At 40.6% G+C, this 16,797-nt stretch overlaps 1 protein-coding gene across 2 annotated transcripts in view; it reads left to right on the forward strand.

The window, feature by feature from the left end:
* The first annotated feature begins 6,039 nt into the window (after positions 1-6,039).
* GABRG2 (gamma-aminobutyric acid type A receptor subunit gamma2) overlaps positions 6,040-16,797 on the forward strand; it is a 99,001-nt gene continuing 88,243 nt past the window's right edge. Inside the window, exon 1 of one of the 2 annotated variants that reach the window (XM_007071445.3) lies at positions 6,040-6,711. In XM_007071445.3, coding sequence (XP_007071507.1) covers positions 6,614-6,711 — 98 coding nt within the window. In that variant the 5' untranslated portion in view covers positions 6,040-6,613. The remainder of the gene's footprint in view (positions 6,712-16,797) is intronic. The other variant, XM_037907730.2, reaches the window with a different exon arrangement.

Raw genomic sequence — 16,797 nt, forward strand, 5'->3', positions numbered from 1 at the left:
AGGGAAGTGCAAGACCAAGGATCAGTTCCTGATGGCAGGGAGCTACGACTGCTGCAGAGTCCTGCAACATTTCAGTCAATAGCAGTTTTGCAATTGAATTAATGGGAACATGACTGGATCCAATGTGCTCAATTCTTTGTGATGTTTCTTGAATCACACTTAAGTGACTCTTCTGGTCTACTTGATGCTCAACATAGGCTGATAGGGTTTGAAAGGAGTTGCACTGGGGTTTTTTCTGCACCAGAAAGATGATGACCACAAGAGTCCACAAATAGTTGGTTTTCAGATATAAGAGGGTGTGTCATAGGGATGTTCAATATGTTACAGAGGTGAGAAACAGGAATATTAGGGGACCCATGAAAGAACAAAAGTAGTTATTTCCTAGTGCTGCTAGATTTGAGTTTAGAGTGCTATGAGATAAATCCATATATGTGGCATCGAAGCAACTTAATAACATATGGCTTGTTCTCACTAGGAAAATAATGGTAGCTCAACGCTAAACACTGACATTTTGGGTTGAGTAATTTTACTATGAACACTAGCCTTTGTTTCACCATCTTAATCTACATGAGTCTGCATCCTTGTCTGCTAATTAAGGTCCTGATTTAGAAGAGCATCCCTACTCAAGACACCACTCATGCACATGCTTAAATCACATTAAAGTCCACTGAAGTTAAACGTGGTTTTAAATGTAAGTGTATACCTAAATGTTTTCCTGAATTGCAGTCTAAATTGGAAAATTATAAATTTTACTTTCTCTGGAAAGAAACAATGTTGTCTTTAAAGATGGTGAAAAGGATAATAAAATAATGCCTTCTTTCTGAATTAAATAACAGCTTTCCGGATATTTGAGGCCATAACATTTTTCTTGCATTTCTGCAGAAACTAAATATCGGGTGATGCTACCTTGCTTGCTGTCTGATAGAATAGAGAAGCAGGATAGAGAAGGTAATGACTAGAAAGTTTTCTTGGTTAATGTGAACTTGCATTTTTATTCTTCATTTGGGAACAAGACTAATATTACAGAAGTGTAGAATGGGCATTTTACCATCCTCAAAGGCCCCATTTTTGTTATAGTAAGCCATGAAAGTCCTTACATATTTAATTTTCCAAAAGCATAAAAAGATTAAACACCACAATTCCGCAAAGTAAATGAAAAAAATGAACTGAAAAAGTGAAAAAATAATGCATGAGTCTGTCCTCCACCTCCTAGCCAGCCTGACCTTTAATGTACACTACAGCAAAAGTGAGTGGACTTAATACAGTAACAAACTGACCATTAGCTGGGTTAAATAACTGACTGGAGAGATTGCACTGTTATATACACGGTGCTTTAAAACATTACTAAATAATTTGAAGTCCAAATTGACAGTGCTCACTTTGAGCATCTGGGAGGTGTAGAATGTGTTGGCAGACATATCACTCCATTAGGAAGTGCTGATTCCTAAATTACTTCACGAATGATTAAATAATCTATTGGGTTCATTGTAAACATCAAATACCATAAAATAATTATTTAAAACAGTATTTCAAAGACAAAAAATGTCCATGGAAGGCTCTAAGAATTCAAGTCTTATAATTCATTTTTAATTTCCTGAATTTGTTACTTGGTGTTACCTTTACACAATGTTTTATTTCCCTGTTATTAACAATGTGCAGCTTAGTTCATGATGAGCTAAACTGTGATAAAATCATGTGTGGGAGGTGGGGTGTCCAAGGGAGTGTGCACGGAGCCTCAACCAGGGGCTGGTGATACTTTCGGGGCAAGGACTGAACTAAGCTAGTTTAAGTAGAGACACTAGCTACTCCAGATAAGACAGGGAAGAGCTGGAACTACTCCATCAGCCAACAGAACCTTCCAGATATAGAGATGGATGTACAGTACCATCCCACCCTTTAACAGAGTGCAATGTAGTTGTTAGTAGTGTCTAATATGTAGACACCATGCCTTTTAGAGCTCCCCCTGAGGTGGGGCAAATCATATTGATACACTTGCAGTCCTTAGGAGTAGGTGAAATTGGTTTCAAAACCACCCCATTATTTATAGGCTGGAGCTGACTGTTGCTGGTAGGGCATTCTGTGTGATGACCCCACCACTTTAGAATGTGCTTCTTCCCTTAGTCCCATACAACCAGACCTTCCAGACATGTTGCAAAGCCTATCTTTTCTCCCAGTTATTAGGAAGGTCTCTCAAGAGTCTTTATCCAGAGAGTTTGGGGATGGGGAGATGTTAGATGTTAATGGTAAAATCAGCAATTTTGGATAAGAGTATGTTTTTGTTAGGAGATTGCAACATTAAATACTTGAGCACTCCAAGGATGGTAGGGGAATTTAGTCAACAATTAACATTTTTTTTAATTTACATCAAAATCAAAGTAAATAAATTAATGCAATATTTTGTGTGTTTGTTTCAGTGTTCACTTAATTTATATATAAAATGTAGTAATTTGCAACACATGACCCAGCAATTGGTATGAATATAAATGTATAAATCCTGACAGTTGCAGTGGTGTTCAGGAAGAATTGATCTAATGAGCTTTTTGCAAGACCTAGAAATCCTGTCCATTAAGAAGTGGATAATCATCTCAGAACTGAGATTTTAATCTCACTCTACTGGATATATTTTCTATTCAGTTCACATGTGTACTATAGCTCCTCTGAAAGCTAATCAGTGTTTTGAAGATGGACTGAAAGGAGACTAGACCCATAGATCTGATTGTGGGATCCTCTTTCCAGTCTCTTTTTCTGACAAGTCCAATTCAGAAGTTTCTTCATGGTCAAACTCATCAGAGCACATACATACACACAAACAACCAACTATCAATATTTTGAAACCCTCTTCTTTGCTTTGAATTTGTTTTTATAAAATATCATATGATTTTAAGATAAGTTAGAAGTTTAATTTCAATTATGCTGTTTCTGTATTTTGATATTAGTTTATCCCACTCAGGAGCAGTGAATAGTTATCTAGGGGGAAACAAAAGACATGGATTCTATTCCCAATTTGCACACTGCGATATGCTCTGTATCATTTGTAAAGTCATTTAACCCCTCACTAAGGCACTTTAAAAATTGTACTTCTGGTCTAACTCTGAATGAATTTTTTTATCATAATTACCCACCTGTGTAATTATTACATCTTCATTTTCAGAAGATATACATAAATACAGTCATAAAAATTGTGCAGTCATCATATGTTCAATTGAAAATTCAGTGCCATGTTCATATGGGGTGGGAGGGCGGCGTTAATTTCTCACACATACTGGAGCTTGGGGAAAAAAAACCACACACACACACACACACACAATTAGACTAAATCACAGCCTGGCTGTGAATTTGGTCCTTCATGTTAATTTAATAAGATCTTATTAAAACTTCACAGTTTAATTCCAGCACATCTGCCAGCAAAACTAGAAGGCCACATTTCCTTTGGCAATATGTATATAAATGGCAAATAGCCTCCTAGATTTAGCTAGCAGCAGATGCTACATTACTTGTTACCGGGAACAAATAAACAACCTGTTTGCAGAAAAAGTTGTCTATATAACCAGAAACTAGAACACTAAAACATCTGAAAGGCCAGGTACTCAATAGCTAGCGTCTCCTTAATTGCAGGAACAGTTTTTCATTCATAATTATGTGCCCCCACATTTCCTACTGCTTTGATACCCAAATATTGATTAATGGTTGTGGTCAAGTACTTTCATGTCTGAGTGATCTCACCTGGGGACTACAGGAATGGGGAAGAGGGGGGAATTTGCTGCTAATTAGTTGTGCCCTCATGGATGCCCAGGCACAAAACCGGGTGGAGCTGGGGTAAAAAATTGTCCCTAAAATCACTCAAAGTATATAGCCACCCCAAAGTTACAAATTTATTTTAAAAAATAGACTTGATACATTTGAATGCATGTTATGCTATTAGAGCCATCAAAAGTACTGTAATATTGTGCCACAATATGGATGAAATGTAAAACTAATGTACTAGCCATTGGGGTAATAGCCATTGAAGGGTAAGTTTCATTCATGCACTAGAGGTTTGCTTGGGCAGGATAGAAGGTGGGGGAGGTGTCAGGGACACAGTTATACTTCCCTGATTCTAAGGGCCAGTTCTGTCTCTGACAAGACAGCTGCTGCCAGGCTGCTCTAAATTGTGCCACTTACATAGGATCCTTAATGGACTGTAAGCCAGTGGAGGATTAGTGTAGCACCCATCCTCAATTGCCAAACATGCCCCCTCCTCTGGAAAGGTGAGGCAGAGTTGCAGCAGTTTATTTACACCAGCTGGGGTTTTCTCCTCCAATAGGGGAATTCTCCGCTGGCCTCACTGTTGTCCATTGAACAGTCTGTTAATTGACACTGGGGGAAAAAAAGGTGAAGGGTGCCTTATAAATGTGATGGGCCGCATTCATAGGTGTGGCTGAGCTCTATTCAGCGTAGCAGCCAATGGATAGGACAGTGATGGCTGAACAACACCTTTATATCCCCTGGTTTCCTAGGACAACCAGAGGCCAGTTTGGCTCTCAGCCTAAGGGCTGCTCTAAATTACTCTCAAAGGCAGAACTCCCAAAAGGCTGTACTGACAGCTGAGTAGATGGAATGCAGCTGTGCTCTGGCCCAGGGTCTAGTATACCAGAGGTCAATTGCAGCAGTTCAACAGCAGTCTGGGAACGCTTTAATGCTGGGGATATTCCCCATGGGCCAGATCTGGCCAGTTTACAATCCTTTATTCTACCAGAGAGGAACAAGGGCACTGTGAATTGGGTTTCAAATATAAATATGTATAATATATACGTATTGAGATACTGACAGATTTGGTAGCATAATTTGCAGCATTTATCTCAGAACTGGCTGCAGGACACTGGTGGGTGAAATGATTCTTATATGTGTAGGGCCTAAACGTGATCTCACTTATTTTAGTATAAATCAGGAGTATTTCCACTGAAGTCATCAAGTTACAGTGGTTTTAGGAATCATAACCATAATTTGTAAATCAATGATAAACATAGGATCTAGGTGTTAAATATAAGTTTTTGAGGCACCATAGCCTGAGGCTACATCGGAGTCAGGATAGTTTTATGCACTCAGAGTGGCTAAACTTGTTCTTTATTTATGCAGTCATATTTGGGGGAGTTAGAAGCAAAATTGGCTTCCAGGGGTTGGATCTGGGTTTTTGAGGCTTTGTTGCACCAAAATATGTCAATATCTGTAATTTTAGGTACACTTGGATTAGCTAGATTTATTCTCTATTTAGTAGTGGGAGTTGGGGGGGGGGGCGCTAGAAATTGGCATTTTCCAGAAGGATCCAGATGCCAGATCTAAGTATCTTGGCTGGTGGTAAGATCCAGAAGTTTTTGCTTCATGAGGAACATCTCAACTTGTTCTCCATTTAAGAAATGGAATTATCCTGATTTTTGTTCTTGTTCTGTATCCAATAAGGGCATCAAGACTTGTTCTCTATTTAGGCAGTGGAATCTGGGGCCAAAACTTGGTAGGATCTGGCAGAATCCAGGTGCTAGATTGGGATTTTTATGGCATTCTTGCACTGGGATATGTTGTGGTCTCAATTTGTGTGTGTGGCAAAAAAGTATCTAGACTTATTGTCTCTTTGGCCAGTGGAATTTGGGAGGTTGGGGACACAAATTGGCAGGATCTGGCAAGGTCCAGCTTTTACACACACTCATTGTTCTTCACCCTATCCATTTAGCCTTTTTTTAGGGCATTTCCTGCATCTGTCTAGTCTGATTTTATTAGGGGGAGGGGAGATCAGATCCTTGCGAATTCTCCCTAATCCTATCACACACTAAACCACCTCATTCATAGCAACTCTACCAATGCTGCCTTCCCCATTTCCTGAGTTACTTAGCAACAACCATCCCTCCCTTCTTTCACTCCCCCCACCGTCCATCCTTTCTATTTTTTACCCTTTCCAATAATGATTTCCAGGCTGTTAAAAGCAATGAGGATGCTCTGCATCATAGGGGAAGCTTTTTCTTTCAACCTTCCTTTCTGTACTTGCCAGATCTTTCTTGCCTCCAGAATGAAAACCCGGGCTGCCTGCATATGTGTAATCAAAGGTTAAAAAGCACCTCGGCTGACACCACGCATGTGTTAATCTGTGCTGCAGCAGCGTGCATCATTTCCACTTTGACCTCAGAGTTAATCTGCATTCAGGCAGAAGCTCCATTGCTTTATTCTTTCCCCCCCTCTTTTGCCCCCCCTCCTTTCCCTTTCTCCTGTGCTGATGGATTGTGTTGTCTGTGTACCGGTGTCTGTGTGAGTATGTGCTTGTGTGTGAGTGTGCTTCTCCTTACCTTGCCTGCTTGTGTTGTGTGTGTTCTCCCTCTCTCCCATCCTTTTCCTCCCAGTTATATTATTTCTCTAGATTTGGAAGCTGTCTAAACTGACTTTTTTATATTGTAGCTGCAAAAGGCTTGGGCAGGTCTAATTTCTGCCCCCTTTGAATATTAATTCCTGCAGCTGGGTGCAATGTATCATCCCACTGACGGGACCTCGTAGGGGGGGGTGGGGTGGAAACCACCAACAAAATAAAAATAAAGAAGGAAAGGGAAGGATCCATCTGCAACCAAGAGGAAAGGGGGGGAGAAAAAGAGAGATGTGTCCTCCAAATCCAACAAGCCGGGGGAGCTCGAATCCTGCATTTTCGCTCAAAATGATGGTGTGGGCACTTGTGCTTCTCTCCCTCATCCAGTGGTAAGATGTGCTTTTCTGCTTGTTTGCTGAGGATTGTGTGTGTGTTTGTGTGTGTGTGGGGGGGGGACGAAGATACTGTTTTCAAATGCACAGAGCTGTTGTGTGAATGCTGAAGGTTTAGAGAGTAGCATTGACTCCATCGATCTCCTTTGCTGCTAGGATCTTGCTGTGTTTTATTGGCTTTACAATTCTTGCATTGAGGGGAATGGGGAGGCTAAGTGAAGGGTGGTACATGCCTGATTTTTCTGTGGAATTTGATGCCACATTCAGGAAGCCTTTTCTCTTTGGTTTAAGGTTTGCTACAGTGCATGGAGTTATAATATAGCCGTGTTTTGTGGGCAGATTGTCACTGTATTCATCCTTGCTTCCTCCTAAGCTGTCACATCATGGCTGTGCTTGGGCTTGTATGTCTCCAAGACCCTGTATTTACATTTCTTCAGTACCAAGGTAACAAAACCAGTGCAAGGAATCAGGACCAAGGACAGAGATCCACTTTCGTATGCAAATCTCGCTGGCTTGAGGAAGCCAGGACAGATCTGCATTTCTGTTATTGATGGTGTTTGAAGCCGAGGCAGTCAGCAGTGGGATGTAGTATCAGGGTGTATGTTATCCATATAGTCACTCATGTTAGGCAAATGTTTACACTGGCATGATAACGGGTGTATTCCTCACACATAGATACTGACGTGTACAGTACAGAAGTCCCATGCTTGCTGTGTGTGTCTGTTGCATACATAAATGGAAATAGAAAACAAATATCTTAGTAATAGAGGGAAAAAGAGGGAGTGTGTGTATAGAGAGGATATAAGGGGGGGGGGGGTTCAGTATTGCTGCATTGCAAAGCATTATGCTGAACCAGGCATTCTTGTCAAAACTGTGGACTGTGCATTTAACAGGTTAGGTGACAAAGTATCATTGCATTGCAAAGTACATTGCCATTCATGGCCTGATAGAATATTCCCACAGTCACATAAGGGCTCCTTTCTTTCGTGTATTAATGCAGGTAGTATCCCTTCCCCTTTATATTTTTAATAATATTGAAAAACAGATGGGCTCCTGTTTCACATGTACTTTCTCTTTTTAACCCCCACCCCCCATGTACTGCCATATTGAAAGCAGGCTATCATGATTTTAAATAGAAATCAGACTGAGCAGTTCCAATGGTTGGGTTTTTCTTTCTAGGCAGAAAAGCCATTGGTTTTCTCTGTGTAGGAAAACAAACAAACAAAAAATCTTTGCTGTAAAACTGAGCTTCACACAATCCCAGATGGAAAGTAAAATAACTAGAAATAGAGCAAAAGTGTAATAGTGATGTGAAGCATCATGAGCCCATGAGGAAAAGCATTTTGTTTATTTGTAAGGATGTGTAATGTCTCTTTGATTTCTTAAGGAATGTTTTACTATTACCATGAATAAAGCAATGAAAATGAACCTTTACTGCATTTAAAATTAAGAAACACCCTGAATAAATGTTGAAGCCTTCTTTTGAGGTGACCATGTCTCTGTTTATATCCTTCCATGTGTGTCTTTCTTCTTCTTTACTGGAAAATGTGCACAGTTTACATACACACAGGGTTCCAGACTATGTTATCTTTCTTCAAGTAAAGTAAAACCAGAAAATTTGTTTTAACTCCCTTTTCCCCATTCCTTTGCTCTTGCTGGTGGATTTTCTGAATCCATATTCTCGGAGATGAATTTCCTAATGAACTTTTAAAAGACTAAATAAAACTCTTTGAGATGTGAATTCATGATTTAAAATTACATCTGAAGACCCATCAAAAAGTGCTGTGTTTTGCTAATAACCAGTTGGTATTCAATAGTCCCTTCCCCTCCCTGATCTCATATTCTAGAGAGTAAATAACAGAGTCATCTTAACTTTGATATTTTATTACATTAGTATTTGAAAAATAAAGGTACTAATCACTTCATTAAAATCTGTCAGTATAAAAGAGTAACTTTAATTCTAAATAAAATTTAAGAAAGTTCTTTACTTCTATTGTGGAGACAATGTTCATATTAAAACATTAGTCTTGAAAGTACGTGGAGACATAGTCCTGAGTACCAGTTATTCATAATAAGATGTGTCTAAGTATTTGTATGACACTCTAGTGACATTAATAACTCATGGGACTTTTTTTTGTCTGTCATTGCTTTATGTAGCTGTTGTTCTGAACCACTTGGAGATTATATCTCAGTTCAGCTAAGAATTTAAATAAGTTCTGAATGTAAAGCACATGACTTCAGTGGAAATGTAAAGTTAAATAAGTAAGTATTTGCAGGATCTGGCCCAAAATAATTAAGTACACAGAAAATATAGCTAAAAAATTTCTCATGAGGGTATTTCTTACTATGAATGCAAATAGCTGCATAAAACAACTTGTGTGAATTGAAATTTCACTTGTTGCACTTTGTGGGCATTTGAAAGGTTTAAGAGAGACTTTTAGAATAATAAAGTAAGTTAAAGTTATTGGATGAAATTCCAGTCCCATTGACTTCAGTGGGACTAGGAGTTCATTCATTGTCTCAAAACAATGGTTATGTTACAACACTGGACTACTTTACCACTACAGTTTCACAACATTTATTAGTTTAGATTTTTTTTTGCACTTCTACAAAGCACATTCTTATGACCCTACACACTAATGTGTTAAGATATGCTTGTATACAGTTTCATGACATTCATAATTGTATTTCATATTCAGTTTGTCCTCCCATGTACACCTGTTTCACAGGAGTGGAACGCCATTGACTTAAGTAGAGTTACTTTCACTGCTGGAAAGTGAGACAAGAATCAGGCTCAGTGTTCATATTTCATATCAAATTTGTGCATTAAAATATTTGTTTTTGTAAATTTTTAAAAATGCCGATGCTTGATGCCAAATAGAACTGCTATGGTCACCAAATTAACTGACTGTAGCTCTAAAAAGTTAAATGGATTAACAAATGATGACATATTTGATGTTCCTCCAATAATTACATATTTGTTCCAGAGAGACACCATAGTGATGAGCACAAACGTTTAATTAAACTCCTTGCACATGCAACTACAAGCCAATGTATATCGAATTACTGCAGCTATTGTCTGTGAATAAGTTTGCTCACTAATTTAGACCCTATTCTGTTTGCATATTGTTCATGAGCAGCTTTTGAATTTTCACTATTCTTAGTTGTTATAGAAATTGTTCATGTGAACAAATCTCAGAGTATTGGTCGTTTGTGAAATGCTGGACTTTGACTAGTCACTTTTTTTTTTATTTGTGGTGTCAGATTGCTCGCCTCATTACATGGTAATATTTCTGCTCTGTATCTGGATGGCTAAAGCAGGAAAATAACAAATGCTTAGTGGCAAATAATGAACAACAAATATTCATCATGCGTTGGTACAGAAATACTCTTGTTCACATGTGAATATGGATATTCATATGAACATGTTTCTCAAACATTAATATAAACAAAAACACATGAAATGTGAGTATATAGCAAGTAAAAATGGGTGTGACTATTGTGGAACTGAACAGTCGTTCAGAAACTGAGTAAATATTGCTGAACTTTGGTTTTGCAGTATTCACAGAGCTGTTCTGATTATGTGTTAGATTCTGATACTCTCACAAATACCAATGACCACTTTATTAATTAAAGGTCCTACTGAAGTCAATGGGACCATTCATGGAGTAAGGTGCTACTCAGCAGGAGCGGGATATCCAGCTATGGCCCCATGACAAGGCACAGGATGAATCTTACTAACATAGAAAACTGCAGTGTAAGAAATTTCATGTTGTAAATGGCTACAGGAAAATTGAATTGATTTTTTTTTGTTAAACAATGTAGCTTTTTTAGTATTATAATTGTTTAGATTATTGTGAACTTAGGGTTCTGACTGTCCAGAGTTGGTACAGCACAGGGAGAGTAAGTGTGAGCTTCCCCATCCAACAAGTATTCTAGAGTTCGGGGACAGTGAGAGAGCATGCCTGAGTTCAAGTGTTGTTTAGCTCTTCATGCCCATTCTTCCTTGGCCCTTCTGCTGAGGCTTCTGGCAAGGGTTGTAGTTTGTGTCAATTATGGTGATAGTTTGTGATGGGGTTACCAGACCCATAGGAACTGGAAATAGGAACAGCCTCTATTTATCAAACTTAGACCACCAAACAGCCTGACATGAGCTGGATTTGAAACATTAATAGGGAGGTGAAAGTCCCACCAGGATCCCATTATCAGTAACTTCATATCTTAAAAGATTATAGATGGCCCATGGAAAGACTGTAGTTTCCTGTTGGCAAGTGTATAAGGGATTTGAGAAACCAGATAAGCCCTTTTAGTAACTTCCACTTTAGCAACTACATTACTTGTCCATAACTTTCAAGCTAAATTGTTTTAGTGTACTCCAAATTACATTGGTTAAAATGTAAAATGATGCCAGAAAGTCTTTCAGAGAGCCTTAATCTCTCAAACTCTGAGAGGGAAGAAGTGTTAATAAAAAAAGAAAAGTGTGATCTTTGATTTTTACACAGCAACAAACAGAATTTCCAGGATAGTAGAATATAAACAAATCTACCCTTTTTATTGTTCTTATTAGGTGATGTTTCTTATATGGTTCATATTACATCTGTGAGCCACAGGCTCCACAACCTTCCAGCTTGTTTCTGGATTCATTTTTAGCTGTTGATTCTGGTGTAGAGGGATCTGTGTTACTTTGGTCCCTTTTTTGCTTATACTCCATCCCAGCAGTTAAGACATACAGAGATATTCTTCCACACAATTCTCAGACTTGCATTCAGTGGATAGAAGAGGGTTCTCAATGGAGTGGATAGAGGTAGGAATTCACTTACTTCTGGGCATAGAAAGCTTATCCCAAATGTGTGAGTCCCACAGCAATTAAATGTTAGACAACCCCCCGCTTATGCCTCCGTGTCCAGCAAACAAGGGCTGGTGGCCTCCAGAGCTGATACAGCTTAAGCTAAAGATAGGGCTGTAACAAACTCATATCTTCTGCAGATTGGTCACAGAGGAGGACATGTAGCACATCAACTAGAGTACTATATATGCACTCCTTGGGCTTTATTTCTTTGCTTTTGTTTCATATTGCTACCATTTCATATCTCTACCTATGTGCATAGGTATTATGGCGATAGACAGCGTATTGTGCTCTGTATTAAAGCAATAAGAGTTTGTATTTAACTGTCCAATTATTCCTTTAGTAAACATTATTTAACACATTAACTAGAGTCTACTGCAATCTGAATTTCTCTGCTCTGTCCCTGTAGTAAGAACCACTGTCTCACAAAATAGAGAGTGATCATAGGTCTCTGGAGATGCCCCCAGAATTCTTACGCAACAGCTGCTCCAGACAGACCAACAGTCCATGGTCAAAAGTGAGAGTGGCAGTAGCGAGTGCCTGAGTAGCCATTCCTAGCAGGATGGACAATGAAGGAGTGTGGAGTTGCGATTTGAAAATAAATATATAAAATTGTTCACCTGGGCATTATTTAAGATCATTCAATTTTCATGTCAGGTAGACTAGACAGTGCAGCATATTTTATGGACATTTATTACATTACCAGTTCCTTTGAACACAGATAGTGGGAACTGCTTGCTCAGTTCCCATTAATTTCTAACAAGAACTGGACATCCTTATCCACTGGGTGACTGAAAATCTGCAATGGATACCATGGACCCAGTTCTCTCCTCACACTGGTGCTATATCCATTGAAGTCAGTGGGATATCACAGGTATAACAGAAGAGAATTTGGACAATATAGCATAATTTCTTTTAGCTAGAGATGTTTTCATAAATGGGAACATGGAAATAACATTAAGATACACTATAGATGGATGAAAATATGTAATCATAATACATTACATTGGACAAAGCATTTTCCTCAAGCTTTTTTTTTAACTTATACTTAAATCTTCCTTTCTTTCTTTCACTCATTGTAGAAAGTTCTCAGTTTCTAGGTCAGGGAAATGATTTGACACATTCACTCTGGACAGAAGGCCAGCCTAGTGCCTATCATCTACTTAAATTCCACTTTTGCTAACAAAGTAGGTCTTAAATGGGACTTAAGCAATGCATATGTCTTGTTTTGCCTCTGGAGATGAGAGAATTTCTCCACTAAAGTGCAGAACTTGCATTCTCTGAGTGAAAGTTGCAAATATGCATCTGAAGTGAGCTGTAGCTCACGAAAGCTTATGCTCAAATTTGTTAGTCTCTAAGGTGCCACAAGTCCTCCTTTTTGCGAATACAGACTAACACGGCTGCTACTCTGAAACCTGTGAAATATGGACTGTGAACAATATGTGATGTTAATAAAGAAAGATATTCAAACAGGTCCAGTCTTATCCCCAAAGAAATTAATGGGAAACCTCCCAGTGACTTTCCAGGGAACAGGATTTGTGCTCATGGGCTCAAATTCAGAAGTGATTTGTAAAGTAGTATAAAATTGCTCTGTCATAAATATAAAGGGAAGGGTAAACCCCTGTAAAATCCCTCCTGGCCAGAGGAAATCTCCTCTCACCTGTAAAGGGTTAAGAAGCTAAAGGTAACCTCGCTGGCACCTGACCAAAATGACCAATGAGGAGACAAGATAATTTCAAAAGCTGGGAGGAGGGAGAGAAACAAAGGGTATGTGTGTCTGTCTATATTTTGTCTTTGCCGGGGACAGACCAGGAATGAAGCCTTAGAACTTTTAGTAAGTAATCTAGCTAGGTACGTGTTAGATTATGATTTCTTTAAATGGCTGAGAAAAGAATTGTGCTGAATAGAATAACTATTTCTGTCTGTGTATCTTTTTTGTAACTTAAGGTTTTGCCTAGAGGGGTTCTCTATGTTTTGAATCTAATTACCCTGTAAAGTATTTACCATCCTGATTTTACAGGGGGGATTTTTTTTTTATTTCTATTTACTTCTATTTCTATTAAAAGTCTTCTTGTAAGAAAACTGAATGCTTTTTCATTGTTCTCAGATCCAAGGGTTTGGGTCTGTGGTCACCTATGCAAATTGGTGAGGCTTTTTATCCAACATTTCCCTGGAAAGGGGGGGTGCAAGTGTTGGGAGGATTGTTCATTGTTCTTAAGATCCAAGGGTCTGGGTCTGTAGTCACCTAGGCAAATTGGTGAGGCTTTTTACCAAACCTTGTCCAGGAAGTGGGGTGCAAGGTTTTGGGAAGTATTTTGGGGGGAAAGACGTGTCCAAACAGCTCTTCCCCAGTAACCAGTATTTGTTTGGTGGTGGTAGCGGCCAATCCAAGGACAAAGGGTGGAATATTTTGTACCTTGGGGAAGTTTTGACCTAAGCTGGTAAAGATAAGCTTAGGAGGTTTTTTTTTCATGCAGGTCCCCACATCTGTACCCTAGAGTTCAGAGTGGGGGAGGAACCTTGACATGGTGGCAGAGTGGTGGGATTAACCTGAAATCATTTTGAGATCCAGTTGAGATTTTGTTGAACTAGAAATACAGATTTTTAAAAAGGAAGTCCAGAAGCAGCTGAAACTGAAAGCAGCTTGTTTTTTTTTCTCTGCTTTGTGGCCAAGCAGAGACAAAAGGGGATTATCTTTGTGAATTGCAGGTTTTCTTTGCCTGGAGGCAGGGTACTTAACTCCTGCAGGGAAATTCACAGTCTTCCAACCCAGAGTTTTTTTTTTCCCTAAAAGTAAGTAGAAGGGGGGGTGTTCTACCCATTTGCCTGGAGACAAAAGTGGCAAGGGTTTTTTTTTTGGATTTTGATTTTTTACAAGGAGCACAAGTTTAAAAAGGAAACTTGGTTTTTCTTTGGGCTGGGTAAACAGGTTTCAAAGTAGCTGGAAGTTTTTGCTTTGATTTGGGCCCAGAGCAGAGACAAGGGAATTGTTTTTTTTTTTTTCTGTAGGCTGACAATCACTATCAGAGAATAGGTATTCTATTCCAGCACAGCAAAATTTTACAGCCAAGTTTTTTTTTGTTTATTTCTAAACCTCGGGTGTAAAGTTAGTTAAAAACAGAGAGGTTAGAATGACAAAATCTGCGGCTCGACTACGGCTGGAATTAGCCAGATTTCAGGCTGAGGAAAGACAAAGGGAACATGAAAGACAGATAGAACTCATGCGGCTGAAGAAGGAGGAGAAGGAACAAGAAAGGGAGGCAGCGAAAGAGGCAGCGAAAGAGGCAGAACAACACCAAGCGGCTGCTCACAGGAGAGCTATGGAAGCAAGGGACAAAGAACTGGAGGAGAAGGAAAAAGAGAGGAAGTATGTGGAGGAGATAGAGAAGATAAAGGCTCAGGAGAATATCCCAACAAACCCTAGTTATCCTTCTCCAAGTACCACTTCCCATCCCAGAAAGTTCCCCACCTACAAAGCAGGCGATGATACTGAGGCCTTCCTAGAAAACTTCGAAAGGGCCTGCCTTGGGTACAACATCTCTACTGACCAATACATGGTAGAGCTGAGGCCGCAGCTCAGTGGACCCTTAGCTGAGGTGGCAGCTGAAATGCCTAAAGAACACATGAACAAGTATGAACTGTTTAAATCCAAGGCGAGAGTCAGAATGGGGATAACACCCGAGCAGTCTCGTCGGAGGTTCAGAGCCCTAAGGTGGAAACCAGATGTGTCATTTACCCGACATGCCTACCACATTGTGAAGCATTGGGAGGCCTGGATATCCGGAGCAAGTGTTGAATCTCCAGTAAATTTGCCCTTCCTAATGCAAATGGAACAATTCTTAGAGGGTGTTCCTGAAGAAATAGAAAGGTACATCCTAGATGGGAAGCCCAAAACTGTAATCGAGGCAGGAGAGATTGGAGCCAGATGGGTGGAGGTGGCAGAGAAGAAAAAAACTGGTCGCAGTTGGAGCGGAGACCAGAAGGGACAACCCCAGACCACACCCTATTACCGGGGGCCGCCCAAAGCCCCACCTACCTCCCAAAGAACCCTCCAGACCCCTTATCGTCCCACCACCCCGTTCTCCAGCAACCCTCCTCGCCCCAGTGACCAGTCAGCTGGACGATGTTTTAAATGTAACGAGCTGGGGCATGTAAAGGCCAACTGCCCCAAGAACCCCAACAGATTACAGTTCATTGCACCGGAATCGCACCAGAGGTCCACAGGCCCAGATACCTCCCAGATACCCTTGGAGCGGAGGGAAACTGTGAGTGTGGGCGGGAAGAAGGTCACCGCGTGGAGGGACACCGGAGCACAAGTGTCAGCTATCCATGCTTCCTTAGTGGACCCCAATTTAATCAACCCAGAGATCCAAGTGACGATTCAACCCTTCAAGTCCAACTCTTTCGATTTGCCTACAGCCAAGTTGCCTGTCCAGTACAAGGGCTGGTCCGGAACGTGGACTTTTGCAGTCTATGATGATTATCCCATCCCCATGCTGTTGGGGGAAGACTTGGCCAATCATGTGAAGCAGGCCAAGAGGGTGGGAACGGTCACCCGCAGCCAGGCTAACCAAGCCGTGAAGCCTAGCTCTGTTCCGGAAACTTCTATCAGGACCCGGTCAGAGGTGATGGATCCGGACCCCAGACCAATGTCTGCAACAGCAGTAGTGGATCCAGTCCCAGAGACCCAGACGGAACCAGTCCCAGAACCGGAACCAGCCGAACAACCAACACCAGACCCATTGCCAGCACTGAATCCAGTACTTGCAACCTCAACACCAGAGGGCCCCACCGACCCTGAACCGACAGCAGCCGATAACCCGACACAAGAGGCTCAGCCGGAGCCTGAATCCCAACATAGTTCACCAGCGGAGAGCGGTTCACAGTCAACAGAAACAGCCCCATCCCCTATATCGCTTCCAGAGGGACCAAGCCTAGGTCCACAATCCAATAAGGAACTGATGTCTCCAGCCTCAAGGGAACAGTTCCAGACCGAACAGGAAGCAGATGAAAGCCTCCAGAGAGCTTGGACGGCGGCACAGAGCCACCCACCGCCTCTCAGCTCTTCTAATCGATCCAGGTTTGTTGTAGAAAGAGGACTTTTATACAAGGAAACTCTTTCTGGTGGACACCAGGAAGACTGGCATCCGCAGAGACAGTTGGTAGTTCCAACTAAATACCGGGCCAAGCTCTTGAGCTTAGCCCATGATCACCCTAGTGGCCATGCTGGGGTGAAC

Source organism: Chelonia mydas, chromosome 8, assembly GCF_015237465.2.
Source record: "Chelonia mydas isolate rCheMyd1 chromosome 8, rCheMyd1.pri.v2, whole genome shotgun sequence".
Classification (NCBI taxonomy): domain Eukaryota; kingdom Metazoa; phylum Chordata; order Testudines; family Cheloniidae; genus Chelonia; species Chelonia mydas.